Raw genomic sequence first — 27,765 nt, 5'->3', positions numbered from 1 at the left:
TGGACACGCCTACCTCATTTGGTGATCACGGAGCTTGAGTGTGGGTCCCCGCCTAATCCAGGTCATTTCTTCGCCCTGAAAGCTGGTTTACTATACCATCTCTCAGGTGGATTCCACCTGTAAGTCAGAGAAGAACCTTCCTGACGATGGGGGGAAAACCCTCTTCATGGTAAAATGACAGGCAAAACTTACTTCGGTCTTTTCAAAAACCTTGTTCTTCATAATTCCAAAAGTAAGACCGTTCTTTTTTTTTTTTTTTTTTTTTAATACTTGCTGGGATACAGCAGGAGTCTAGCGCTAACGTTGATTTTGGATGATCACGTGATGTATGTGATGGGGGTTTGTGAGGGCTGGGTTTGGAATCAGGCCCTTCCGTAGGTTGGAAAGAGTAACTAGAATTTTGGAAATGATGGGAAGAGATTGCCTGAGACTTCTTAGAATGTGGTGGTTGTTCCAAATCCAGCGTGTTCTTTTTTTATAAGGAGAATAACAGTGGTTATCGGCACACATAGTGAAGTTTTCCTGCCTCGTAATTTTTATTGGGTTCTGGGAGTCAGAGTGAGGACCGGCCGTCCCAGGAGCCCCCGCTCCTCCTGCCCCCTCCCTCATTCTCCACTGTGTGTTAACAGTTCTCCAGCCATTGTGCGGTTCCACGTAAGAGTCCAGTGCCTGTCTTCGCTGTACCCCGATCCCTGAAGAAGATCTCCAGCTTCTGAGAGACTCAGTAAACCGTCCAAGCAGATGGATTCAGAAAGCAGAGTACAGTGTAGTGTGGATGTAATCAGGTCGGTTTCCTGAGTGAGACCAAGGTGCATCCTCTCCCTGCCCTGGTGGCTTCCTGGGTCATCTCCGGGAAGAGAACGCAGGCTGGCGAGGACCCCACCTGCCTCTCTCGTCTGGACATCACCCGTCAGAGCACATCCTACCTCTGGACCCCAAAATGCAAGACATCCTGCAGTGAGAGGTGCTTGACTCCGAGGGGTGGGGAGGAAGCATCCTTTCTCCTGGTGCACATGGCCTCCCCCTTGTCAGCACCGGTACCCTTCAGAGAGGAACCAGTGTCCAGCCTCTTGGCTTCCAGCCCTGACTCTGCCCAGAGACCCTGCTGCAAGGTCTTCCACAAGTCACTGCGCCTTCCTTGAGCTGCTCTTCCCTCATCAGTATGGAAAGGAGCTGGTGCTGTATCAGCCACGTTTGAGCAGTGTCCAGAAGGCACGTGGCTGCGTCCTCTCCTGTCAGCCTGTGGGACCTGGCTGTGGGACCCTGGGGTCCTCGTAGAGGCTCGGATGGTGCCGAGATCTGTCCGGTGGGCCCGCCGGGCACGGTGTTGAGAAGTCTGGTTAAATGACGCAGGGGGTAGCACCGTAGCCAGTTTTTGCGGTCTGCCCCGTCTCTCCAGGGGCTCCTCCTGGCCTCGGTCCCAAAGGTGCTCGGACTCAGCTGTTCCCTCCCCACGAGACACCCAGGGAGGCCCAGCCTCAGTCCACGTTCCACGCTTACCACCCAGGGAACTGCCTGCTTTGTGGTTGCCCTGCAGTCTGTATTTGTTGAGGAAAAGAGCGAAGGATCCCTTTGTGGCTTCCCCGTTACCTGCGAGATCAGGTCTCAGCTCTTGCGCGTTTGTCCCGATTCCGTTTCTTTCTCCCTGTCACCACTTCCTGCCCTGATCTTTGCACGAAACTGCACGTGGGGAAAGCCGTGTCTTGGATTCTGTGTCTCATTCATGGTGTCTCCGTGGTCCGATATGGCTGTTCTCCTCCCAGCCTGCTCCCCCACACCCTCGAGTCCCCATCTGTCAACGCACCTGTCACATCTGTGTTTTTCTCCTCGACTCCACCGTGCGTGTTTGGGGCATGAGGGGTGGGGTAAGGAGGACGGCGGAGTTGCCGTCAAATATGCCTTTTTTAATTTTTATTTTTTACGGCAGCTGCACATAGTAGGCATGTTCGAAAAATGAAAGCACTAAATCGGTCAGTAGAAAAGTAAACGATCGTGAAACACGGGGCAGATACTGGGTGGTTCCAGACCTTTATCATCGAGATGACAGGACCACCTCGGGACAAGTGATAACAGAAATGGTCTGTTGGGACCTCCAGCAGGCATGGCTCTTTCCAGCCCAGAGATAGGACTAGCTTTTCCCCGATGTGTTGGCAGGCTGGGCCGAGGATTACGGGAGAGAAGGATGTAGTGGAAACTACTGCGTGGCAGGCCGTGTGGCTTCGAGGGAGGAGTGTGGGCCCTGTGGGCCTTGCTGTAGGTTTGAATCTTTACCTGGCTGCTTTTTAGGTAAGAAATTGCCCTTACCCTGGCTTGCGGTCATCTGCTCACCCGTGAGGGGCCACCAGATGGTTTGGGGAAAGACTTTCTCCAGAGTGAAGCTGGAGAATCACAGCCGGTCCGTGCATGCGTCCAGCCCGTCCTGACTACTTGTCTAAGAAACTTGAGAAAACCCAGAGTTACAGATAAGCGGTTTTCTTGGCTGCGGGATGTGTCAGAGCCTTTACTAATGAGGGGATGGAGCTTGGTGTTTCCCACCTTCAGCGAGCCTGCGTTGTGTGGGATGAGTGGCACCATGTAAATTTACAAACTGCAGAATCAAGCAGAACGAAAGGTATCTTTATCGGAGTCCTCATCAGTACCTTCCTGTGGCTGGCCTGCTCCGGGGGGTCAGCAAGGACCCACAGGGCGGATGTGTGCAGACATTCCACAGCCGTTTGTTGGGACCCCTCCAAAGCTAGTGTTTCAGGAACGGTGCTTTGGGAATCTCCGGTGTGGCCGTCCAAGTCTGACCCGGGTCAAGGTGTGGCCACCTAGCGAGCCCTCCTGCCCGGCCAGGCAGTGTCGGGGCCTCGGCTGAAGTAGAGGGCACAGGACCGGGTGGTCATTCCTGATGCACCCCCCCCCCCCCCGAGGGCCGTGCAGTCTTCTAACAGGCTTTGTCAACATCTCCCTTCTTACCAGGAGACCAGGCCCCCTTGTCCTTTCCTGAACAGTGGGAAATAATTAAACATTTCATGCTTACCCATATGAAATGTTTCAGAAATCCCGCAGTGCTCAGCACTATTAGGCTTTCTGAATGGAGTCATAGGAAGTAAGTTTCTGCTGGTTTGTAGGAATAGCTACCCAGTGAGGTAGCAGATTGGCTGTCTGATTCCACCGTGAATTCTGCCGAGGCCTCTATCTGATTCCACAAGGCAGATCGTGACATGTTTCTTTGGTGTTTTAAACCTTTTACTTTTGAGATAATTACAGATTCACATGCAGTTGTAACAAAAAAATAGTGTAGAAAGATCCTCTTAGATGCTAACCCAGTTAACCCCAGTGGTAACATTGTAGAAAGCTTTTTATAACTAGGATATTGACCTTGATACAGTCAAGATACAGAACACCTCCATCCCCAGAATGATCCCTCATTTTGCCTTTGGAAGCTTCCCCATTTCCCTTCTGCCCCCACGCCCTTGGCAGTGTCTAATTTGTTCTCTGTATGTGACTCTCATTTAAAGAATGGGATACGAGTGGGTTTATACAGCCTGTACCCTTTTGGGACTGACTTCTTGTCTGGAAGCACAGTTCTCTGGAGATCCATCTAGGTTGTCGCATGTATCAATAGGTGACTTCTGTTATCACAGAATAGTACCCCATGATACGGATGCACCGCACTTCGTTGACCCATTCACCTGTCGAGGGACATCTGGGGTGTGTCCACATTTGGGCTGTTCAGAATAAAGCCCGTGTGAGCATTCATGTGCAGGTTTTGAGTGCATGTAAATTTTCACTTTCCTGGGACCCATGCTGTAGAGCCTAATTGCTACATTGTGTGATATTTGTATGTGTAGCTCTTTAAGAAACCACCACACTTCTCCAGCACGAATGTACCATCTTAAATTCCCATCAGTGAGGAACGAATGATTGGGTTCTCTGCATCATGGCCAGCATTTGGTGGTGTCGCTTTTTTTTTTTTTTTTTTTAACTTTTATTTATTTGAGAGAGAGACCGCGTGAGTGGAGCGGGGGCAGAGAGAGAGAGAGAGAGAGAGAGAGAGAGAGAATGAGAATGAGAATCCTCACTCACAGCGAGGAGCCCAGCACGGGGCTCGATCCCACGAACCTTGAGATCACAACCTGAGCTGATCAAGAGTCAAATGCTTAACCAATTGAACCACCCAGGCACCCCTACCTAGCTTTAGATCCCAAAGATTTTCTGCTGTGTTTTCTCTAAAAGTTTGTAGTTTACATCTCACATTTGGGTCTGTGATGATAAATTAAAAAAACAAAACAAAAAAACGACCTGAAGCAAAGAAGAAACTGAAAGCCTGTGGTTTCAAGAAAGACACAGCAAGTGCAGACTCCTGCAGGAAGCTGTAACAGGCAAGACGAGGGGATGGCGTGGTTGTAGGCACAGAGCAGGACCACCAGAGAGGGGGCCACGTTGATGCTGTAGCGGGGCTCACCATCTTCAGGGTCGATGAGGACTAACCTACAAAGGCCAACTCTAATCGCACGTGTACCCGTCCTGAACCCTCCCCAAGTACGGTCGGATCCTACGCTGAAGGTCTGGGGAATTGCGTGGTTAACAGATACCCTAAATCATATGACTGGGAGATCAAAAGGCTTCCAGATGGGGCAGGAAGCGGGCCTGGCTTTATTTTTAAAGGCACATCAGTGGTATCACTCCCAGAGGGGAGAGGGACTTGTCTTGGAAAGTGCAGCCAAGTGCAGAAGCCACTTCCTCCTCTTCTGGAACCCCCGAGCCACCGGGAAGCTGGCATGGGAAGGAAGCGCCCGGGAGGCTCCTTCTGTGCCCCCCACCCTCCCAGGGATTGCAGGACCACCCTGGCACTCACACACCCGTCTTCTGTCCTCTTAACCTCAGGCTGGTTGATAAAACTTGTGTGCTTCTCCTCTTGAGACAGCCGCACAGCCTGGAGTCAGAGGAGACCCGCGCTTGCCTGCTGGTGAGCTGGGTGGCCCCAGACCCAGGGCCTGACGTCTCTGAACCTGGTTTAACAGGTGCCTTCTGTGGCCTGGTAGAGAGCAGGGGGTGAACAAGTTTCTGCTTCTTGGAGAAGGCCCAGTGTTGTCCTGTCATACTATCAAGAGCTCGGCTCACCCATTTAGGGACCACTCCAGTCTTCTTGAGTATAAGTAGGAGGGGGCCGGCTAGGCCCGGCAGCAGCCATGTGCTGATGTGTGCCTGTGGAGGGGCAGGGGCGCGAGTCCCCTCTGAGCGCGCAGAGTTGGGTCTGCCTCTGATGGAATCACAGACGTGGGGTTGTAGTGTGCCGAGAGGAGGTGAGTGGCCCGGGGGACTGTCCAGGGAAGCCCTCTTCCACCTACTTCCATCATGAGGCAGTACCACATACGGAGGAGGAGTGCGGGACAAGGACCCACGACTGGGCTCCCGTCCTAGCTGTGCTGCTTCCTGCCGCGTTCCCGTGCCTCAGCGTCCCCGTCTGTGAAATGGGGACCGTAGCAGTATCCATTCTTTGGTTTGTCGTGAGGATTAAATGAGGTGGCCCGAGCCTGCTCCTGGTAAGCTCTCACACGCTGTTACATTTGCGACCCCTCTTCCTGCTGTTATGGCCCCTGCTACTGCTCCGTTTGCACAAAGAAGTGTGGTGTGCCTTCTTGGTGGGTGAACGGCAGCCCAGTCGAGCGTTGGAACCGTTTCCGGGAGGCTGCAGGGGCCCCAGGGCACCATTCCAGGCTTCAACTACAAAGGCCCTTTGAAGTTTTTACCACCTGGAGCAGGCTCTGTGCCCCGAGACTGTCAGGATTCACGGGGTCCGAGAGGAGATTCTGGAACCCAGCACCATCCCGGCCTGGAGATGAACGGGTGGGGCCCCCGCCCTGCTGGCCCGCAGGGAAGGAAGGCCTCTACCGCTGAGGCCGGCCTCTCGGCGTGTTCACCCCTGAAGGCCCTCTGCCTCGGACAGCCAGGCAGGCCCAGCGTTTCTACACTTAAGGATCAAGTCCCAGAGTTCGGTGTCTAAGGTTGTGTTAACAGCTTTGTCAAACAGCAGTTTAACTTACTTACATAAAAAGCACATGAAAATAATATGCAAAAGAGAGGATGGGAAAAATTCCGTGGTCATCCTGCTATGTCCAAGAGAAACGTTCTAGGGTATTTCCCATCCTTTTTCTGCCGGCTTCTTTGGGAGAGTGGCGGTCATGGGAATCACTTCCCAGTGCACCCTGCCTTTTGCTCTAGATTACGGTATGGGCAGAATCCTGAGTGTCCAGGGCTGACGTAGGAGGGCAGCCACGAGAACATTAAGTTTTGTTTGGAAATTGTGAGGACGGTGGGGTTCACAGGTTTCCCCTGCTGTCTGGAAGAAGAGTGTTCCTGTGAAACGTTTTGTAAGCCAAAATGGTGTAAAGCAAAAAAAAAAGCACTTCTCCTTGCGTTGAAGCCGAAGTCCTCTCTGGGTTTCTGTCAGTTTGCAAAAGCAGGTGCTAAGGTCTGTATGTCTTTCCTCAAAACGAACCTGTGTTCAAGTCCTGGTTGGTGAGGACTCCCAGGGACAGAAACCGCTGTAGCCGAAGACAAAGGCTGTTGCTGGTTGTAGATTTTCAGGTGACCCCTGTGCCCACACCCCCTTCTCTGCTGCTCTCCGGCACTGAGTGTGGGGAGAGGTGCTTGCTCTGTGTGGTGTAGCAGATGTACCCTGTCACAGGGCAGGGACTGGGCGATGTTTCCACCCCACCCTCTTGGTGTTGAGACCTCAGTTTGAGGAGATCCACCCCATGTGGCTTCTTTACATCGTCCACGAGGAGCTAGGGGGACTCCCCTTGGCGAAAGTTTCTGGGATCCGAGCCTGGCCTTAGGGGGTTCTCTGACCACGTGCTCCTCACTGCCACCACCTCTCCGCCTTGCCCACCTTTCTTGGCCAGCCCCTCCTTTCTGGAACAGTCTGTGCCAGGAGCCCCTTGTGAGGGGCACTGGTTTCCCTCCCTACTGCCCTTGAGGGACAGAGCCAAGTGCACACAGGCCCAGACACATGGGCCTTGACAGTGGTGATGAGAGTAACTCAGGTGAGCCTAGAACGTTCCTGAGGCCCCCACAGTGCTCCCTGCTGTGCCAGGGTGTGTGCTTCCACGGAACAGGGACCCACAGCCTGACGCTCTGTGCACGTGCAGGCAGGGCGCCTCCTCCGTTAGGTTCCAGGGTGCCGGAGAGGAACACCAGCCGTGTGCAGGGCGACAGGCTGCCAAGGCAAGGGGGAAAAGGAGAAGAAATCAAGGGACGTGTGGGTTGGTTTAGGTGAGAAGAAAGCTGAAAGAATTGAGCAGCCATGTTGGCCTCGACCCGGAAAGAACCCCTACTTGAGTTCCTCATCACCTTTCCCCCTGTGGCCCAGGGACGATGGGGAATGTGGGTAGAGTTGCTCCTCGCCGCTGCCGGATGCGGGAAGGATGGACGGACGGATGGACCGTTGGCCGCTGCACCATCAATAGAGCTGTTCCCCCTTTACCAGCCCTGCCTAATCAGCGAATGTCTGTGCTTGGGGTTAAACTGGGGGAAGTGCAGTTAACCCCAAAGTCCATTTTATTAGGCATTTTCTTTTTTAAATATGACGGCTTTTCTATCTAATAAAGGTAATTCCAGGTTACACCTTTAATTTCTTCAAAAAATTTTCTTAATTGGATAGTTGGTCTTGCCTCAGTGTTTTTTACCTAATAACGTTTTTTTTTTGTTCAGGTCTGTGATGGTGAATGTAGGAGACTGAACTAAAGCTGTAATTCATTTTATTATTCAATAAATATTTATTGAGCACCATTTATGTTCCAAGCATGGGACTGGGTGCAAAGGATATAGCACTAAAGAAGTTGGGCTAAAAATTCTAATTCCTTTCTAATGATGTGTTGACCATGGGACTACTTAATACCTTAGGAAGCTTTGTTTTAATCTGTTTATAATTAATAGACTCTTAGAGCACTTTTAGGTTTATAGAAAAATTGAATCGAGAGTATGGAGACTTCCTATATACCTCCTCCTCTGGTTTCTGCTGTTAACATTCTGCCTTAGTGTGGTAAATTTGTTAGAATGGATGGGCCAGTATTGATCCATGATGAAGTAAACCTCTGGTTGACATTAGGGCCTGCTGTTCTACGTTCTGTGGGCTTCCGTAAATGTTTCACGGCCTGTGTTTACCATTTACACGTTTATTCAGAGTAGTTTCACTGCTCTGAAAATCCCCTGTGTTTCCACCTCTCCATCCTTCTCTCTCCATAACCTGTGGCAAGTCCTGATCTTTTTATTGGCCCCATAGTTTTGCCTTTTCCAGAATATCCTATATTGGAATCGTAAATTCCAAGATAGCCTTTTTTGATTAGCTCCATTCGCTCAACCATGTCCATTTCCTTAGGAGGTTTTCTTGTGTTTGTTTGCACATGTAAAAATGGAAGGCAGAAGTAGTTGGGATGGGGATCCTCACGACTTATAGTCATTTATGGAGTGGGTCACTCTAGACTCTACAGGACTGTGGTTGCTGACTCTTGGCCGTGCCTAACTTACCTCCTTCCAGATCTTAGACTTCCAGCTTGATGTGTGTCAGGGTGGGGGGACCAAGTGGGGTCTCCTGCATCGAAGTGCCTGGGGCCACCCACTCCCATGGGGATGGGACATCAGGTTCCCTTTGCGAGGAGTTAAAACAGTTCGTTGAAGACCCTAAGGGGACAGTGACCCTAAAGGAAGTGAAGGGGTCAGGAGGATGGTTGACACAGCCCAGTCCTGCCTTCGGAAGGGTTGACCCCGCCTGGCGGAGGCTGTTTATCCCGCCACTGGGCCACTCTTGTTTTTTATCCGATCTCCACCTGAATAAACAGATCGGGAACGTCATCTCCAGCCAGGCTGAGAATCTGCCAGAATTCCCCAGGGAACTGATGATTCACCAGCAGCGGCGGCGGGGGTAGTGAGAAGAAGAGAGAGAGAGAGAGAGAGAGAGAAAGAAACCTGCTTATTCTGACTCTCATTTCCTGTCCAGCAAACACCCTAGGCTGGGCCGTTTCTTAGGCGTCGCTCGTTTCTTAGAGCAAATGGTCAGTTTATGCAGTAGATTTATTATGCAGATGGTTTGGTTTTCATTCTTAAGGTGAATGTAAAGCAGGCTGGTGAGAGGGCGATGCTTTGGACCGTCATTCCGAGAGAAGAAACTTCTCCCCACTGGCCTAGGAAACCTCTTCTGCACTCACTTGTTCTTTTTGGAACCTCCTTACCTTCTTATTTCAAGTGGCTTGTGGTGTTCTTCCCAGTACTTCGCATAACATTACTTCTTGCCAACTTGGGACTCAGAATTATTTTCTCTTCTTTGCTTTTTTGGTGCTCATTAGGTGCCCACTTAAAATCATTCTGACACCTGAACAAGATTCGATCGGGCTTGGCCCTGCTCTGTGGCCCCAGGCTGTATTCTTGAGGCTTTTTGTGGGGGACAGGTGCAGGCAGGGGGGCACGTGAGGGTGGTTGCCATCTGACAGTGTGGCTGAATGAAGCAGCACGCAACAGGGCATTTGGATGAAATGACTTTTCGGACACATTTCAACTCTGGAGGATTTGGTTTAAAAGAAAACTACCGAAAAGCGGGGGGGGGGGGGGGGAGTGGGGGGGTAAAGAAAAGAAAACTGCCGGTGTTTGATAAGGGGGAACAACGTTTGCATGCCCTGTGACTGCGCCACAGTGCCACTCCTGGACATTGATGCTTGCCAGAAACGCATGCCAGTGTGCACCAAAGATACATGCAAAAGACGTGTGTTCACAGCTGGGACTTTTGCAGTAGCCCACCCTGGAAATCACTCAGTGCCCACCAACGGTGGAAGAAAATATAAATCGCTGTGTACTCTCTCTATAGACATATCACACAGTGACGAAAAGGAATTTCCTACTAAGGCAAGGACGGATCCCATGAACATAATGTTGAGTGAAGGCTGGACACTGAAGAACATATCTGGAATGATTCCATGCGTATAAAGCCCCAAAGTAGGCAAAATTAGCCCCCGGTGGTAGAACAGAGCTGTTCCCTCTGCGAAGAATGGCCACTAGGAGAGTGACAGGAAGGAGGCCGCACACATTCTGTATCTCGATGTGAGTGGTTGGCACACGGATGAACGCCCTGGTAAAAACGCATCGAGCTCTGCGCTGGGAATTTACGCACTTCTCCGCATGCCCGTGCGGTTGCCATAAAAACGTTTACAAACAAATAGGACAGCTGCCACCACTGGGCCATATGGTCTGTTGGGTGGTGCTGTAGTTTTCAACAAAGGAGAAATTACCATCTTCATCCACGTTCCTGAAATGGTTAGCATCTTCTGGTGCTTGCCATAGTGCGGCCAACCCCCACAGGCAGGCATCAGGGCCTCTCTGGCCCGTGCTGGGTTTTACACTAAATCGGTGATGAGGTCACTAACTGTCTCGTCTTCTGTGGGTTCCATGTATGGGCTGTAAAATACTATGGCAGCCCCCCACCCCAGCATCACCGAGCGTATGTGCCTGTGCGGGGGCCGTAGGTATGGTGGTGCAGAGCCAGAGCACGAGTTCTGTGGCACCACGGGGTGGGCCGGGTGCAGGGTGCTTCTCGTGCTCAGAGCCTGCAGGGTGTGGAGTGGGAGCATCCAGCCGGGATCCTGGTGGCAAGTGCGGGGTGGGGGCAGTGCTGGCAGGTGCGGGACTCTGCCCCCCCATTTCGGGGCTAGATTGTGTGAAACTATTTCTTAGCCAGAAGTTCAAACGGAGAGAGATCTGGAATTTGAATTTTGCTGATTCTGTTAAGTAAGACGTACGGAGAGTTTGATGACTGAGATAACACGGAAGATGTGTTGTCACCAGTGAGAATTCATACTCTGGGAGTTGTCAGTGTGGATTTCTGGGAGTCACCATCATTCTCTGGAAGAGCAGAAGGGTGTGCCTGCTTAAATGTGAGGACTTTGCATTGGCCAGCTTCAATGTGTCTGCCTGATTGGAAGAATTAAAGAGAGTAAGGATAAACTGAGGATCGCTGTTCTCTCTCAGATCACCCTTTGCACCTATCTGTCTCCACTGGCTCCAGGCAGGATCCCGGGTTGTCTTTGGAGGAATATAATAATGATGAAGACTTAGGTCCCACTCAACTTCCTAAAGAGGTAGAAAAGACATCAGTGGGAAAGATTCTAATTAGTGATGTCTGACATGAGCCCTGGAGGAACAATAGGAGGGTTCTTCCCTGTAGGGAGGCATTTACTGCCATTTTGTAGGCAGTTAAACCAGATGCCGACAGCGATTTACCAAAACCAGTTGCTAAGCTGCCTCGGAGCTGGAAATGGAATCTGGGGGACTCCCCACACCGACGGACAGTAGTTGCTATAGTGTCTACCAGGGGACAGTAAACTATAGGTAGTGGGCCACATGTGGCCCTCAGCTTATTTTTGTAAATAAAGTTTTCCTGGAACAGTCACACTCATCCATTTACCCATTGTCATATTACACTCTAGCATCAGAGTTGAGCACTTGTGACAGAGCATACATGATGCACAAGCCTAAAATATTTACCATCAGGTCTATTCTAGAAGACGTTTGTTGACCCGCGGTGTAGACAATAGGTGCATAACTTCAGGAACCAGCTGCAATCCATTTGCCCCACCTGACCCTGCCTCCTTTGATCTCATTGCCCTTTCTTGTGGCTGTTAGTGACACGAGATCTTTTCCACCACCAAGGGGAATACCTTATAAACCAGGCTTTCACAGAACCATAGTGGAGCAGTCACTTATGATAAAAAGTTTTAAATGTTGGTTTCAAATGCCTCTGTCTGTTTTACCATCCAATTTAACATCAGCTCTGAAAACGTAGCCAAGTGGAGAGGGCTTATCTTGCCTGCTCTCTGCCTTTGAAGACCGATTTTATTTTGAAGCCTTTAACAGGTGTTGGTTTAATAGACTTCTGCTGTATTAAGTTCTCCTCGCCCCAGAGGGCAGCCTGAGGGGTAAACCGCCACAGGGTGGAGGCGAATGTTGGGCCCTTCACCCTTCGCCGGCCGCACAACCTCAGAACCGCCCTAATCTGGTTTAGTGGCAGAGACAGGCTGGGCATCCCTCCCCAGCTCTCCATTCCCTAAGAATAAAGGTAGCCATTCGCACATACAGGTCCCTAAAGACATGGTCTCAAAGCAACTATTCTCTTCTTTCTTACGCAGAATGTCCTGCGTAAGCGCTTTCCCTTCCTCTGCGTTGTGTGCGGAGATGGGGCCCCCGCACAAAGCCCTCTGCAGATTTGCTGCTCACGCAGGACTCCGGGAAGCTGGTACAAAAGCTGAGCCTCGCCGCGGCCAGTTAATTACCCAGAGCAGTTTGAGGTGACCAGGAAGTAGCCGGCTAGCATTCAGATCCAGCCAAGCTTTGCTGAAGGTTTATGGATCGAATCCAGGATGAGGTTCTTAAAATTCTGCTGGGGGAGCCTCTCAGATGGCGTGCCGGAGGGTCCTGCTCCCCTGAGTTTGCGTTCTGGTTCTCCTTGTCTCTCAGCTGTGTGAGACCTCAGGAGAATCGCAGCAGGATCTCTAAGCCTCAGTTTCTTCCACTGTAATGCACAGAAAATAACGGTACCTTTGTCTTTAGATCGCCGTGTGATTTCCCTGAGGCTTTCGCCCAGGGCCTGCTGCCTATAGGTGTTGAGGTATTGGCCAGCTCTTGCTAAAAGGAACTTGAACAGGGACCCAGAAATTAGATGAGTGTGGACTTACTTGGGAACTGGGCAGTTAGGTAAAGGAGTCACCTGGTGACCGCTTCCGTGTTTGCACGTGGCATTAAAAAGCACGGACAGTTGCTTGAAAGTAGACTATCTGATGGGATCAGGGCAGCAACCACATTTTCCCAACTGTCTATGCTCAAGGAGGTAGGAGGGCTTCCCCTGAATACTGGCTGTCGGCTCGAACCTTTATGGATGGGTGCGTGGAGGGGGGTGGCTTGGACAGGCCAACTTCCCCCGGGATAGGGGGCGGGCAGGGTAGAGTTTGGTGGGCTGGGGTCAGGGGTGTGCACATAAGCTATGCTTTGGCTGCAGGAGCGAGGAGGGGGTGTGATGCAGCTGGTTGGGGAACCATCGGGGTTCTAGCCATGGAGTCCTGCAGAAGCTTTCGTCTGGGATTTACTTTGAGGCACAGCTCCCCAAGACGCTCCAGTCTCCCTGTGGCTGGGTGTGATGCTCTCCAGCCGGAGCACGCTTGTTTCATGCACACAGCTAAGAGGCAGAGCTCTGAGTCAACGCTTCGCTGCTGAGAGAGGAGTCAGGCCTGCCTCCTCGCACCGAAAGGGCAGAGGAGTAGACAGGATCCAGTCATTCATTCATTTTATTCATTCTCTTGCCAGAGCACCTCCCGCTAACTAGGTCCTGAGCCTGGCTCTGAGGATACAAATATGACTAATAAAAACAAGAACCGGTTTTATTGAGCAACTGCTATGTGTCAGGTCACATCACCCATGGGGCATAGGAACTTCACACGTTGCTTTATAGATGAGGCTCCTCTTGAAGTTCACGCCTGGAAGTTGTGTAACTGGGGTTTGAACTCAGGCAGGGCAGTGCTCGCGGCATGTTCTGTGCTGTGCCAAGTCCCAGCCCAGGAAGAACTCCTGGCCGTGGGTGGAGTTGCCACGGTCCACGGAGACCTCTCACCCGCTGGGATTCTTGTTTTGAGAAGGAGGGGAGGCAGAGTCCACAGGAGCGCAGAACTGTGTGGTCAGTTTTGCAGAGTACACGGAGTTCAGGAAGGATGTGATCAGGGCTCTGGGCTAGAGTGTGGAGCAGAGAGGGGCGCCTGGGTGACTCAGTCGGTTGAGCATCCAGCCTTTGGTTTCGGCTCAGGTCATGATCTCACGGTTTGTGAGTTTGAGCCCCGCATTGGGCTCTGTGCTGACAGCTCAGAGCCTGGAGCCTGCTTTGGATTCTGTGTCTCCCTCTCTCTCTGCCTCTCTCTCTCTCTCTCTCGCTCGCTCTCTCTCTCTCTCTCAAAATGAGTAAGTAAAAATTAAAAACAAATCAGAGTGTGGAGCAGAGAGCCTAGTCCAGCAGGGAGAGGCAGTGCATCCTTGGCAGCTGGGAACAGGGGTGTTTAAGCCCTGAGGACCCCTGGAGCTGCTGCGAGCCAAGTCTCTTGTGTTGTCTGGGCCGTGCTGCCACGGGCCAGTTGACACCCTTTCTTTCCTTCATGTTCCCTAACTGAACTCATCTGCTTGCAGGCTTTTCTTCTGTTGAAATGCTGGCAAGCCCCAGATCTGTGGGATTCAGAAATTTAACCTGTATTCATTTTTTTTCCACCACATATTTATTGAGCACCTGTTATGTGCCTCACGCCATTCCAGTGGTTGGAGACACATTGGTGGACAAAACCGACTGATAGCTCTGCCTTCTTTGAGCCACATCCTGGTGGGAGGGAAGATGTTAAACTGGAAATAAGCATATTGCTGGATATATTAGGTGATAATTAGAGCTTTTGGGGAAAATACCGTAGGAAGTGTAGTGGAAAGTGTGTGTGTGTGTGTTTGTGAGAGAGAGATGGGGTGAAGGAGCCTGTGGGTTTAGACAACATGGCCAAGGACATTTGAATAAGATGGGAAAGGGGTAAGGGGATACCATCTGTGGGTCTCGGGGGGGGGGGGAAGGGAGGAGCATTCTATGCAGAGAGAAGGGCAAGTGCAAAGGTCCTGAGGCAGGTGTGTGCCTGCGTGGGAGAGGGTCCATGTGGGGCAGTGTGTGAGGAACAGTGCAGAGACAACAGGGCGCTATGTGGCAATCACGTGGGCTTTGGAGACCGTTGTGAGGACTTAGTCCTAAATGAGATGCAAGAGCCATCTTTTGAGTTGTAGGCAGTGGATTCTTGCAAACTGACTTTGTTTTTCGGTTTGGTTTTTATATCGTGATAATATTTACCATCGGGATCCTTTTTGAAGCTCAGTAATGCGAAGTACGCTCATTGTGTGCAACTAATTTCCAGGGCTTTTTCCCTCTTGCAAAACTAAACCTCTGTACCCATCGAACACCTCCCCTTTCCTGCCTCCTCCAGCCCGGGCAAGAACTACTCTACTTTCTGCTTCAGTGAACCTGACTCCGCCAAGAAACTCACAGATGTGGAACCAAACAGCATTTGTCTTTCTGTGATCGGCTTTTTTTGGTTTCACGTGACAATGCCCTCCGGATTCATCCATGTTGTAGCTCAGGTCAGAATTCCCCTTTCAAGGCTGAAGAGTAGTCCGTGGTCCATGTATGGGGCCCTGTGTTCATCCACTCATCCCTCCAGGCACATTTGGGCTGCTTCCCCTTCTGGGTATTGTGTGTAATGTTGCTCTGAACATGGCTGTGTGTGTAAGTCTTTCATTTTTTTCAATTTTTTTAAATGTCTCTTTACTTTTGAGAGAGAGAACACATGAGCATGGGGGAGGGGCAGAGAGAGAGAGAGAGAGAGAGAGAGAGAGAGAGAGGGAGACACAGAATCGGAAGCAGGCTCCAGGCTCTGAGCTGTCAGCACAGAGCCCGACGCGGGGCTCGAACCCACAAACCACGAGATCGTGACCTGAGCTGAAGTCGGTCGCCTCACCGACTGAGCCCCCCAGGAGCCCCTGCATGTGTCTTTGAGATGTGCTTTCAGTTCTTTGGGATATATAGCTGGAAGTAACACTGCTGGATCATGTAATAGTTCTTTAATGTTTTGAGGTTCCACCCTGACATTTTCTTCAGCACTTTGTTGTGGTTCCTCTTTCCCTACATGCTTGTAGCCATCGTATGGGTGTGAGGTGGTTTCTCATTGCGTTGCCCTAGTGATTAGTGCTATTGAGCGTCTTTTCCTGTGCTCAGTGGCCATGCACTCGTCCATCTTTGGAGAAATATCTGTTCAAGTCCTTTGCCCATTTTTTAATCAGGTTGTTGGGGTTTTTGGTTGTTGAATTGTAGGAGTTCTTTCTATATTCTCGATACTAATCCCTTGTCAGATATATGATTTTCAAATGTTTTCCCCCCATTTCTTGGGATGCCTTAAAGGATCTCTGTGGTTACTGGGTTGGGAGTGGTCCGTATGTGTATGAGGATGGAAGGCATAGCCACCAGCCTAACCAGGGTATTTTAATATTTGCAAACCAGAATATTTAGTATCACTGATGCAGCCTCCAGCTGTCATCTCCAGCTCCCGTGGGCCCCTCTCGTCCTCTTCTCTTGCGTCTGTGTCTGTGTTGCTGCCCCGTCTCTCCTCGACCATTGGCACGTGGAGTCCCTGCTCCCCAGGGTGGCCTGGGGGCCCTCGCCTGGTGTGCTCTGTCTGTCCCCAGTGTCCGGTCCTGCCCCCAGAGCTGGACTCCCCATGCTGGTCTGGCAGAATTCAGCACGGCTCCTGGCACATTTCGTCCACCTTGCCTCCGACACCCTCACTCCCACGCTCTGTTGTGTCTCGTCCGCATGGCTGTCCCTTGGGCCAACTGGGGAGCTCTCTACAGCGTGTGAAAGAGCCCCATCCTCATTACAGTAGCCTTCCTCCAGAGTGGGGCTGGTGCCCCACAGAACGTGCTGGAGTCGCTAAATAAACAGACGGGCAAGAAAGACAAAGACAGGTGTAAGATGAAAGGCAGAGACTGAGAGTCGAGGCGCAGTGAGAGAAATGTCGGGGGGCTCGCAGCTGTCCCGTGGGCCCTTGCTGTGTGCACGGTCCCTTTCTGCCCCACTTCGGGGCCGCACTGGGGCTCCTTGCCTGCTTTCACATCGTCTCTTCCTGGCTCCTTGGTCCTGCATTCACAGTTTCTGGACGAGGCTCAGCTCTGCTGCCTTTATTTCTTGTTCTTTCTTTCCCATACTTAACATAATAAAGGTTTTCTTTTCTTTTTTTCTTTTTCTTTTGGAGTCAGAAAACTGAAGAGACCATCTCTATTAGACACATTGTAAAGAACTCAAAGGAAATAGCTTCTGGGGGGTGGGGAGGGGACACGAAGGGAAAAGCGGCCTTTCATTCTGGGGAGACTTCCCCGTGTCTGGAGTTGTGCCCCTGTAAATGGGTGTTGGGTTCAGGGCCTGGGAGAGTTGTGAAAACACAAAGGAGCGGACAAGAAGCCCCAGGGCTTCTGGGAGAGAGAGCCTCGTTTATGCCTGCTGGAACCGATTTGGCCAAGCGTGTGTTTAAAAGAGATGCCACTGGGTACGCGACGCCTGGCTTACTCGTGTTGTGTTCAAGAATGCTTTGATTGGCCGGGGCCCCTGACGCTGTTCACTCAGAAACTGGCCCGAGTGAGGGCCTGGAACCAGCACAACCCCAGCAGATTCTGAAGTATCTGAATATTGGGACGAGGGCTGCTGGGGTTTGAATCTGCCCCACGGAGCCAAATCCACGGTGGGGGCCACCCCATGTCCTGCAGCCGTTGTCCGTGTTTCTTGTCTTTCTCCTGATTAACCGGTACTGGCCGGTTGGTTAGACCGTGGGTTTTTCAGGAGGACGACACGTGCAAGTAAGTCACGGTGGTGGACTGCCTTCCTTGGGCAGGGGTTAAACACTCCGAACGCTTGGGTTAACGTCTGCTTTAGTGGGTCTCCCGTATGCCTGAAATAAGGGGTGGTGGCCCCGTCTTGCATATGAGGAAACCGAGGAACAAAACTGTCAAGGGGGTCGAGTCGGAAAGATCGGAGGATTCAATTCCGGCTAGACTGAGCGCCCAGTTCCTGTTGCCCTTAGGTTGTCAGAATCGTGTCATTAAAAAAAAAGAAAAAAAAATCCCTCGTGCCTGTCTTCACACCTGGCAAAACGTGTGGTGCATGGCGATGGGTTAAGTTAGATGAGACCTGAACTCGGTGCTCTGGAGCCTGCAGCCTCCTAAGTGATGGGGCTGGGCTGCGTTCTGAAGATGCTAAGTGAGAACCACACCAGGAGCTGGCTGGTTCCACCGGGCACATTCCTTATGGGAAAGCGCCCTGGTCAGTTCTGAGTTGCGGTCTCGCTGTTCTTTGGATGGCGGCCTTCCACATTACTCCTGCGGGCTTCTCCTTGGGGAGAACCTAGGCTTTGAGTTTGGGTGGACAGACTTGTCATCGACAGAGAATTCAGTACCGTAGCAGCCAGCCAGCAGGTGATAACGGCATAGCAAGAAGAATGGGAGAGCTCATTTTAAGAATGCTACCACCATTTAAAAAAACAATTTTTTTTTTTTTTAAAGGAGGGCAGGTGCACCACCTGGGTGGCTCCGTCGGTTAAGCATCCGACTCTGGCTCAGGCCATGATCTCGTGGTTTGTGGGTTCAAGCCCCACATCGGGCTCTGTGCTGACAGCTCAGAACTTGGAGCCTGCTTCAGATTCTGGATCTCCCTCTCTCCCCCTTTCCTGCTCATGCTCTTCCTCTCTGTCTCAAAAATAAATAAACGCTAAGAAAACGCGACACCACTCTTATAATTTTCTGAATGAGCAAAACAGGGAGGAAGACGTGTGAAAAGAGGCGGGGTGGGGGGGGGTGGGTAGAGGGAATAATGGTTCCCTTGCAGAAAGACACGCTCAGGTCCCCTTGTCCGTTTGTGTGTTTTAGGCAACACAATAAGATTCGCAGCGTGGAGGGGAGTCAGCTGAAGGCTTACCTTTCCTTGGAAGTGCTGGACCTGAGCTCGAACAACATCACGGAGATCCGGAGCGCCTGCTTTCCGCAGGGGCTGCACATCAGGGAGCTGTAAGTGCCCGTGCCCCACCGTCAGCACCCGCGTGCACGCGGGGTGCGTGTGTCCTTCTCCCCCCCCCCCCCCCAGCGGCCTGCCTGAGACTCCGGGCGTGGGTGCACCCCTCTGGCTTCCCTCGGCAGGGCGCCCGGGTTCCTTATCTCCCGTGGGCACAGGTGTAGAGCATTTCCTAAGGAGCGGCGTTTCTCTGACAGCAGGGGTGGAGGTGGGCCCAGGGAGAGCTTGGCAAGGGGCCTCTCACACCCACCAGCTGAGGGGAGGGTCTGGCCCTCAGACACAGGTCTGTCTTGATAGAGGGCCTGTGTTCTTTGTCCTTCCCCGGGCTGCCTCCCAGGAGAGCTTGGGGAGAAGGTTCGGGGGCACTTAGAAAACAGCACTGCGGGGAGACCTCCCTGCCGAGGCTGAAGCAGTGGGTGCTGGCCTCTGCGGCACTGACCCCCGAAGCCTGGCGTGAGGTCTCTTCGAGCAGGCCCTGACTCCCTTCTGCGGCTTCCCCGGCCCTGTCCTCTTTGCTGGTCTGTGTCTCGTCCGCCCATCATCCTAGCCCTTCTCACACCCAGTGGATGGTAGAAGGGAGGAAAAACCGTGAAAGCCTATTGAGCTTGCTGCTTGTTGGTAGAAAAATGGTGCTTCGGAGAAGAAACGAAAAACCTGGGCTCCGGAGAGGTCTTCAAATGACACGAGTTTTCATTTCCTGTGTTCTTTTACTGATCCTGAGTCGTTTTGGAGATCGTCCATGAGGCTGGTCTAGGGGTCGTTATGACCCCTAAGCTCAGGGAGGCCAGGGCTTGGCACAGGGATTTTCCAAGACCCCCAGGAGGGGGCGTGATTTCTTTCTAAGGCTGCATCAAGGCACCAGATTTGGAAACGGGGGGCCCTGGCCTCTGTTAAGCCCGTGTGACCGTGCTCAGCCCCCACTCAGGGCTTTGTGAAAGTGTCCAGCCACCGCCTGGCATTCCCTCGCTTGGGACGAAGGAACTAGCAACTGCTCAACTGAATCACATTGACCTCCGTCTGCACGAAAGCAGGAGGGACTATTTTGGTAGCTACTGGCCGGTGTGTATCTTCATCCCACAGACTGTTCTTCTGTAATGGGGAGTGTTAAGAACACACAGTCCAGCCCCATTTGCACAGAATCCTCTTGTGCCCTGGCCTGGGCCACGGCCGGGTGGGGAGGCAAGAAATGCCTGCTTCTCTTCCCTTCTCTGGTGGAGCAGACTCTCTCTGGTCTTTTTCCTTGTGCTACAAAAAGCAGCATTTGTCCAGGGAAGGCGGAAGGAGAGGTAGTAACAGTAACTTTAAAAAAAAATTTTTTTTTTTAATTTTTATTTATTTTTGACAGAGAGAGAGAGAGACAGAGCATGAGCGGGGGAGGGGCAGAGAGAGAGATACACACAGAATCTGAAACAGGCTCCAGGCTCTGCGCTGTCAGCACAGAGCCCGATGCGGGGCTCGAACTCACAAACCGCGAGATCGTGACCTGAGCCGAAGTCAGATGCTTAACCGACTGAGCCACCCTGGTGCCCCAACGGCAGTGACTTCTGATAGGAATAGTGTATCATTCCTTCCCTTTCTGTTTTTTTTCTCTCTTTTTTTTTTTATTGATAGAATTTATGCACTATGGAAAGCCTGGATGCAACCTAGTATATTGTAGTGTGGTGTGAGGGGAGGTGCCCTTTACATACATAATCCGCTAAGTGGACGTCCCATTACAGAATTGAAGGGATCCTGTGCAGGTCTCCTTCACTAGCGTTTCTCTGGATACCGTTTGAAACGATTAAAATGAATCAGTTTAGACACATTTGTGTGTGTGCGTGCGTGTGTATATAAACGTATAAATGTATCTCTATACATATCAAGTTGTGTGGTGAGACCCACTTTAACATTTAAGACTCTTTGTCTAAATTAGTAAATCCATTCTGCCCTTCACCTGGAAGTTGACATTCTGATTCCTAGGGTTTTTCTCACCAACCTTGAACCCCAACTCTTGGTTGGGGGTGTTGAGGGACTCCTGCAGGTAGCTCTGGAGACGGCCGGTGCTCGGCCAGGCTGGGGTGCGAGGGTGCTGGGGTGGAGGTGACTGACGTCGACCCCCGGCCCTCCAGCGGAAGGCCCTGGCCACAAGCACAGCGCGCTGGGGGGCTGAAATGACACTTCCACCAGGGCCTGAAGTGGAGGGTGCTGACACCCAAGTCTCCTGGCTCCCCCATCTGGGAGTTTAGGTGACCGATGTGTCCCTGGAAACCCACCCCTCTGGGTGTTGCTTTGGCTTCTCCCCAACCCAGGCAACTCCGGTGTCTGTAACGGGGTGAGGGAAGCCCCCTTCTGACCATTTCATTTTCTGTCCTCTGTCCTTCCAGCAACCTGGCAAGCAATCGCATTGGCAGCCTGGAGTCAGGAGCATTTGATGGCCTGTCCCGGTCGCTGGTAATGCTTCGCTTGAGCAAAAACAGGATCACCCAGCTTCCTGTGAAAGCATTCAAGTTACCCAGGCTGACGCAACTGTGAGTATAGAAACCTGCACTTTAATTAAGGTTAGCCAAACTCTGTGGAGGCCAGCGTTCCCCACGGACCTCGTTCCAAATGCGACCCCTTCCTCACTCCCCGTCAGGCTTTACATACGCCGTCATTAATGGCCTTGTGGCGACACCTAATAAAAGCAAATTAGAAGCCGGGTCTGGTGCCTGTGGGCTGCCTCAGGTTGCTGAGAAAAAGATCCACTGAGGATATACATGCTTGTCCTCACTGGCACTTTGCAAAATGAAATGAGGAGTCCTGCTGGTGAGCTGATCCTGGCTAATGCTTAGGCTGTGTGGCTTGGGTTATTTATCTTGGGGTTTTTTGTGTTGGTTTTTTTTAAAGTACCCATAAAATCTGTACCATGGTGGCTCAGTCGGTTGAGTGTCTGACTCCTGACTTCAGATCAGGTCATGATCTCACGGTCTTGGGAGCGAGCCCCGCACTGGGTTTCACACTGACTGTGGGGTCTACTTGGGATTCACTCTCTCTCCCCTCCTGTCCCTCTTCCTCGCTTGCACACGTGCGCTCTCTCTCAAATTAAAAAATCTGTACTGTGGACGTTATGGTGTCCCACACTTTTTTGAGCAGTCTCAGAGGAAGTTAGTATAGACCGAGATGGACCGTCTCCATCTACTATGATTTTTTTTTTTTTTTTGAAGAAAGCATTTATTTGTTTAGTTCTTTGATATCTGAGGCCGAATGCTCTCCTAAGATGGCACAGGGTTGGATTCAAGAAAACCTGTTTTCCAGAGCCCGGTGGACCGTTTGTTCCCTGGTTTTTCGTTTTCCTGTATTCTCTTTGTATTAGAAGAGAACGTTTCAGGAAAAGAAGCTGATATTGGAGACTGGGTTTAAACAGAACGCACCGATTGTTCGGGGTCAGATTTGGTAGCAAGACGGTGTGCCCCCCACCCCCAGAGCTCTCACTGCCTGTGTTGTGCACGCGTGTACACACACACACACACAGACACACACACACACACACACAGACACACACACACACACACACAGACACACACACACACACACACACACCCCACCCCCCTCATTAGATCCAGGCTCTGACTCTGCTCTCTTCAGCTCTGGAGAAGGTCTCTTGATGCTTGGGAGGTTGTGTGGGGGACAGAGTCATGAGACACTGCAGAAGTATTTGGGGAAAACCAAGGGCTTTCTGGTTAGCTCTGTGTTCTCCCCTCCCCTTCCCCCAGTGTTACTAATGGATCCAGCCCACCCAGATTCCTGAAATCTTTTGGGCAACTGAGGTTTTATCACGCTGGCGTCGGAAGCCGAATGTGTGGGCTTCACTGGTGCGTCAGCCCCCTCCTCGCCCAAGGGCACTGCCTTCTCTCCATCAGTGGGGACCCCGTTCGTGCCTTCAGTGGGAAGCGTCCTTGCCACTTGGCACCCAGTGGATCGGTTTTTCCCGGGGTGAGGCGTCCGGTACAGATTTCTGTTGCTGAGCTGAGAGACACCTCACCTCAGACGCTCACATCCTGAGTCACACCCACCTCCTCACTACAGAGCCATGGAGAGTTGGGGAGGAAGTGGAGCATTTGCTCACGTGGGGGCGCGGTGGGGCCAGCATCTGGGGAGCCCCGCGCGCTCCTTCCTCCACCAGCTGTGGCCCAGTCAGCGTCAGCGCCTGCGCCTGCGTGGCGGGCAGGAGTGTCCGTAAGACACGTCGCGGCCCCGCTGGGCCATCCTCGCCGCGATTCTCCCGGCTGGGCTTCTGGGCCTGCGTGGGAACGGTGGGAGGCGTCGGCAGGGTGCGTGCCGCGAGCCCTCTGAACCCGCGGTCTTCATCTCCTCAGGGACCTCAACAGGAACCGGATCCGGCTCATCGAGGGCCTGACGTTCCAGGGGCTCGAGAGTTTGGAGGTGCTGAAGCTGCAGCGAAACAACATCAGCAAGCTCACGGACGGGGCCTTCTGGGGCCTGTCCAGGATACACGTGCTGTAAGCGCGACGCCGGGTTCCGGGCGCCGTGGGCCTGTGTGTGTTCCTTCGGCCCCCTGCCCGGAGGGGTCACGTCGGACTTCAGCCGGCCCCGGGCCCCCGCCGTGTGGCCTCTGGCCGGGCACGGCTCCCTGTCTTCGGGGACTCTGCCCCAGCTGAGCGTCGTCTTCTCCCAGGGTTTGGTCAGGGAAGCAGCTTGGTGAAGGTGGGAGAGGGAGCCGTTTTGCTGGGCTCCACCACTTCCCCCCCGCGCCCCCCCCCCCCCCGCATCCTCAGCAGCGGGGTGCAGACTGGGCCCCCACCCCACACCCTCCCCTCTCCCCCATGCTGCAGGAAGTTCCCTGTCTCCCTGTTGGGGATTTGACAGTCTGTCTTGAGATGCAGGTGGGCCTAAAATGTATAGTTCATCCTGGGAGATTTATTTATGTTTCGTGAGCTAATCAAGTCGCTCGGCGCAGATGTTCCACTTTTATCCAGGGAGCGCGCTCTCCAGACAGATGCGCGCGGCCCCAGAGCTCGCTTGTGCGCCGAGTCACGTAAAACCACGGCAGGAAGACATATGGAGAAGGGCAGGAAAGGCGGCTCTGATCTTCCATTTTTAAACATTTAAATTAGTTTATTTTCAACGGGAAGTAACATACACTCGTAACTGAGTAAAATGAGGGTAAAAAAGCAGCCGGGGGTCCCTTCCCCTGTCCTCTTCCCCCAGTTCTGCTCCCAAGGGGCGGTGACTTGCAGTCCTTTCCCGGTTAGTTTTTCTTTTCTCTTTTTTTCATTATTTTATGTTTAACTAATCTCTGCAGACAACATGGGGCCTGAACTTAGAACTGTGAGATTAAGAGTGGGACACTCCACCGACTGAGCCAGCCAGGGGCACCCCTCCTTGTTGGTTTTTCTGTGTGGAGTTTTGTTCGTGGTTATTTCCACGTTCCAGGACGTATCCCACTGTGTCTACGTTTGTCAACGGGAGATTTCTTGGGTTGTGGTCAGCGATGTAATTTGCTCAGGACCCCACCCCCTGCCCCCTCCTTTCCAGTCTTACCAGTTACATCACTGTGTTCACATCCTTTGTTATCTTTGCAGCTGAGACAGAGAACAAAAACCCCACATCCGGTTTCATCGGCTCTGCACCCTGCTCGTTTATCCGAAGCGTCTCTGATGAGCGCCTCTTCCCGCCCACCCCCAGACCCACACACTTTGTGGGGTGGGGGCATTCGCATTAGCGGTGCCGTCTTGCTGGTCCCCTTCTTCCCGGTCCTTTGATTGGCCTCAGCTCTGTATCTGTTCAGAAACACTTGCCCTTGACGTGCTTACAACTGTCGTTTTGAACCTGGAATCCCAGGTGTTTACGTACTGGGTATGCCGACGTTCAAAGAGAAGGCTCAGAAGAAAATGGAGTTAGCACGTCCCATTTGGTTTTTAGTTTGAGCAGATTCATCCCGTGCGGGGGGATGAGTTGCCCGAGAGGTTATTTATAAACGAGCTCACCTTTTGGGCAGTGGCGGAAAGTGAGATAGACAGGGCGGAACCCGGTTGCCCAAAGACCTTGTGATACTGAACGTGGGGCAGCATTGGAATTAGTACGTTTTATGCAAGAGGCCAGTCCAGGACGGTCGTCCTGGGCTAGGGTGTGCAGGGTCGAGAAGCAGCGTAAGAACGTCCTCACCTGACCGACCCGGTGGGGCCTAAGTGCTGGGCCCTGTGCTGAAATTGTGACGCACGTTCTCCTGTGTGCTTCTCGTATCAGCCCTGTGAAGTTGCCACCTCGGGTCTCTTCGTATTATAGATGTTCCCGCCTCATTCAGCCAGCAAAGTGGCAAAACTAGGATATCGATCCAAGTAGCCTGAGCCCAGAGTGAAGGTGTCTCTGGGCACCAGACCTGGGTTCGAATTCTGGCCCCTCGCTGCCCACTGAGCTGGGGACTGAATCTTGGAAGTCATACCTCACTCCTCCCTGCCTCAGCGTCACGTTACCTGTCAGATGGGGATAAGAGGTCCCTCCCCCCCACCATTCTGTCTTCTTCTCTTCCTTGAATGGGCTCGGCTGCTGCCGGGCGCGGTGTGCCCGCGTGTGCACCTGGGTCCCTTGGAGTCGGCTAACAGGGTCCCCTTGCCCTCTGAACCCCGAGTCCACCGGGACGCTGGCGGCCCCCCGTCGGGTTTGCCCGTCGTCTCCCGCGCCTGTGTCTGAGGCAGAGGGGCCGCCCTCACCCCCGTGCCCTGTCATTGCAGGCACCTGGAGTCCAACAGCCTGGTGGAGGTGAACAGCGGCTCGCTCTACGGCCTGTCGGCCCTGCAGCAGCTCCACCTGAGCGGCAACTCCATCGCCCGCATCAGCCGTGACGGCTGGAGCTTCTGCCAGAGGCTGCAGGAGTTGTAAGTGTCCCGCCTCGGCTCTGTGCACGGCGACCCCGGGCCTGAGGCACGGCGGCCTCCAGGGGCCCGGCCGGCGCGGGCGCTCGGAGCCCGGGCCTTGTGCCGCGTCACTGGGTCATTGACCGCGACAGTGGCACCGCCGGCCCCCCGCTGGACGTGCCGGTGCCCCCCTGTTTCTCAACATGTGCAGAAGACAGGAGGTCTTAGAGGGAAAAAGTCGATCCTCACCATGTTGGCTCTTTCCCTTTAACGCGCTCCAGGTTTCTCAGTTCCAGTTTACTCCACTGTGGTTGTGGGCTTCTTTTTTTAAGAGGATCTGGGTGGATTTTCTTTTTTTCTAGGCTTGACTGTAGGCAAAGAGTCACCCACGGAAATGAACGGCTGTTAAAAGTGCCAAGCTTGTGTCTTGTGTCTGTCTTGACTTCACCCAGCCAGCAAGGGGGTGCTTTAAGCTCAGTGTTGAGTCTTTTGCAGGTGGTGCTTTTGTCTGTCTTTCCCTCTTCTCCCCCTTCCTCCTCCCCACACCCACTGCACACTGACCTGGAGTTTGTATTTCACTGAACCCGTGATTATCTCATGCAAAAACCCATAGTCCCGTCTCTTTCCTCGAACGTACCCTCCTTGGATTTTTGTGAGTGTGTGCCTTAGCGTTAACCCTTGAGATTTAGCTTCCAGACATTCAGGGCAGTGCGGCTTGCTCTTCTCAAGTGGTATTGAATGAATGGCTTCTGACCGTCTCCTGCCTCAGGCCATGCGCCCGCCCTCCCACTGCCCCCCTACCTCCCCCACCCCCACCAGTTCCCAGGACTGATCTCAGCTGGTTGCTGCCCGGGCCTGAGCCAGGCCAGTGGCTAAGTGAGGAGGCTGTGTGCACCCCAGGTTTTGAGGCAGCCGGTGAGGGAGTGTTCCCAGTACCCCTCTCTGGCAGGTGGCCCATGTGGAGCGGTCTTTCCCCTTCACAAGGGGCAGAGAGGTCATGGAAATGCCTTGACCAAGCCTGTCAGTTTTCCCGACGTCTGGTAACCTCGGAGCCAGATTTAGGATTGCTTTCCAGCGTTTCTGGTCCTTCCTTTAAGCTAAATGCTTTAATTGCAGGTGAGGATGTAATTTTGATCACTTGCCAGGTCTTTGTGACTGGTAGACACCAGGACTGACTTCTCAGGAGGGAAAGAATGTTACTTCCTGCTGCCTTTAAAAACTCATAAATCTTCTCCGAGTTTATTTGGCTTCTTCCTGTCCCAACCCAAACTTCCCATTTTTCAACGGTGGAGGACTACTAAGTAACAACCCAGGGCCGTGTGGTGTCAAGGTGCATGAGGGCGTGCTGGGAGGAAGGTCTGATTCTGATGCTCGGGGCAGATGTGTGATTGGGGGGGTGTGTGATTGGGGGGATATGTTCCCTGTCCTGCTTACAGGATGTCACGCTTATAGGCTGGCCTGGATGGGGGCAAGGGGACCGGAGACTGCCGCCCAGGTCGGGCGCACTGTTGTGGGAGGAAGGCTTGTTCCACGCAGCGGCTGGTGGCGCCCTCTGCTGGCCGATGTCGGGACTCTCGCTGGGCTCCCTTGCTCACCGTCAGAACCTCCAGGGCTCCCCGTCCAGGGTCTCGGGCTACTGTCGTGAGTGGTCTTTGATGGCCTGAGTCAGGACCCCCGCACGGACCCCAGCATGAGAGATTGGAACCCTAGGGTTCTGGTGTTGTATGACCTTGCGTCGTCCTCACAGCCTGATCTGCTGTCCGGTCTCCGTGGCTGGCACGAGTATTCCAGGAGCCTAACTGTGTGGGTGTGGGGCCCTCCTGGGTTTCTGGCTGCACGACCACTCTGGCCCTTGGGCCTCGCATGAGCCTGTGCCGCGTTGGTGACGTTTGCTTCCCCCTCCCTTCCCCAGGGTTTTGTCCTTCAATAATCTCACCCGGCTGGACGAGGAGAGCCTGGCAGACCTGAGTAGCTTGAGCATCCTGCGCCTCAGCCACAACTCCATCAGCCACATCGCAGAAGGCGCCTTCAAGGGACTCAAAAACCTGCGTGTCTTGTACGTCGTTCATCGTGGGGTCGACAGAACGAAGGGGTTCCCTGCTGGGAAGGCGGGATAGAGCAAACATGCCACCTTGCCGAGTTCCCTTCTCGTTGCTGTGCAGTCAGATTTGTGCAGAGGGTCCAGCAAAGAACTAGTGGGGCAGAGAAACGTCTCTCGGTCCCCCCGAGGGTGGTGCCGATAGAGGCGACGACTCAAAACCCTGCCATTACCAAGCGGTAATT

General features: G+C 52.8%; 1 protein-coding gene across 1 annotated transcript in view; it reads left to right on the top strand.

Annotated features, from left to right (window-relative positions):
- The window catches only part of LRIG1 (leucine rich repeats and immunoglobulin like domains 1), a 114,481-nt gene that overhangs the window by 60,194 nt on the left and 26,522 nt on the right, over positions 1-27,765 (top strand). The window contains exons 4-8 of the mRNA XM_042979373.1: positions 18,508-18,645; positions 21,013-21,156; positions 22,984-23,127; positions 25,360-25,503; positions 27,395-27,538. Coding sequence (XP_042835307.1) covers positions 18,508-18,645; positions 21,013-21,156; positions 22,984-23,127; positions 25,360-25,503; positions 27,395-27,538 — 714 coding nt within the window. The remainder of the gene's footprint in view (positions 1-18,507; positions 18,646-21,012; positions 21,157-22,983; positions 23,128-25,359; positions 25,504-27,394; positions 27,539-27,765) is intronic.

Source organism: Panthera tigris, chromosome A2, assembly GCF_018350195.1.
Source record: "Panthera tigris isolate Pti1 chromosome A2, P.tigris_Pti1_mat1.1, whole genome shotgun sequence".
Lineage (NCBI taxonomy): Eukaryota > Metazoa > Chordata > Mammalia > Carnivora > Felidae > Panthera > Panthera tigris.
This window is presented reverse-complemented; position numbering and strand designations above follow the sequence as displayed.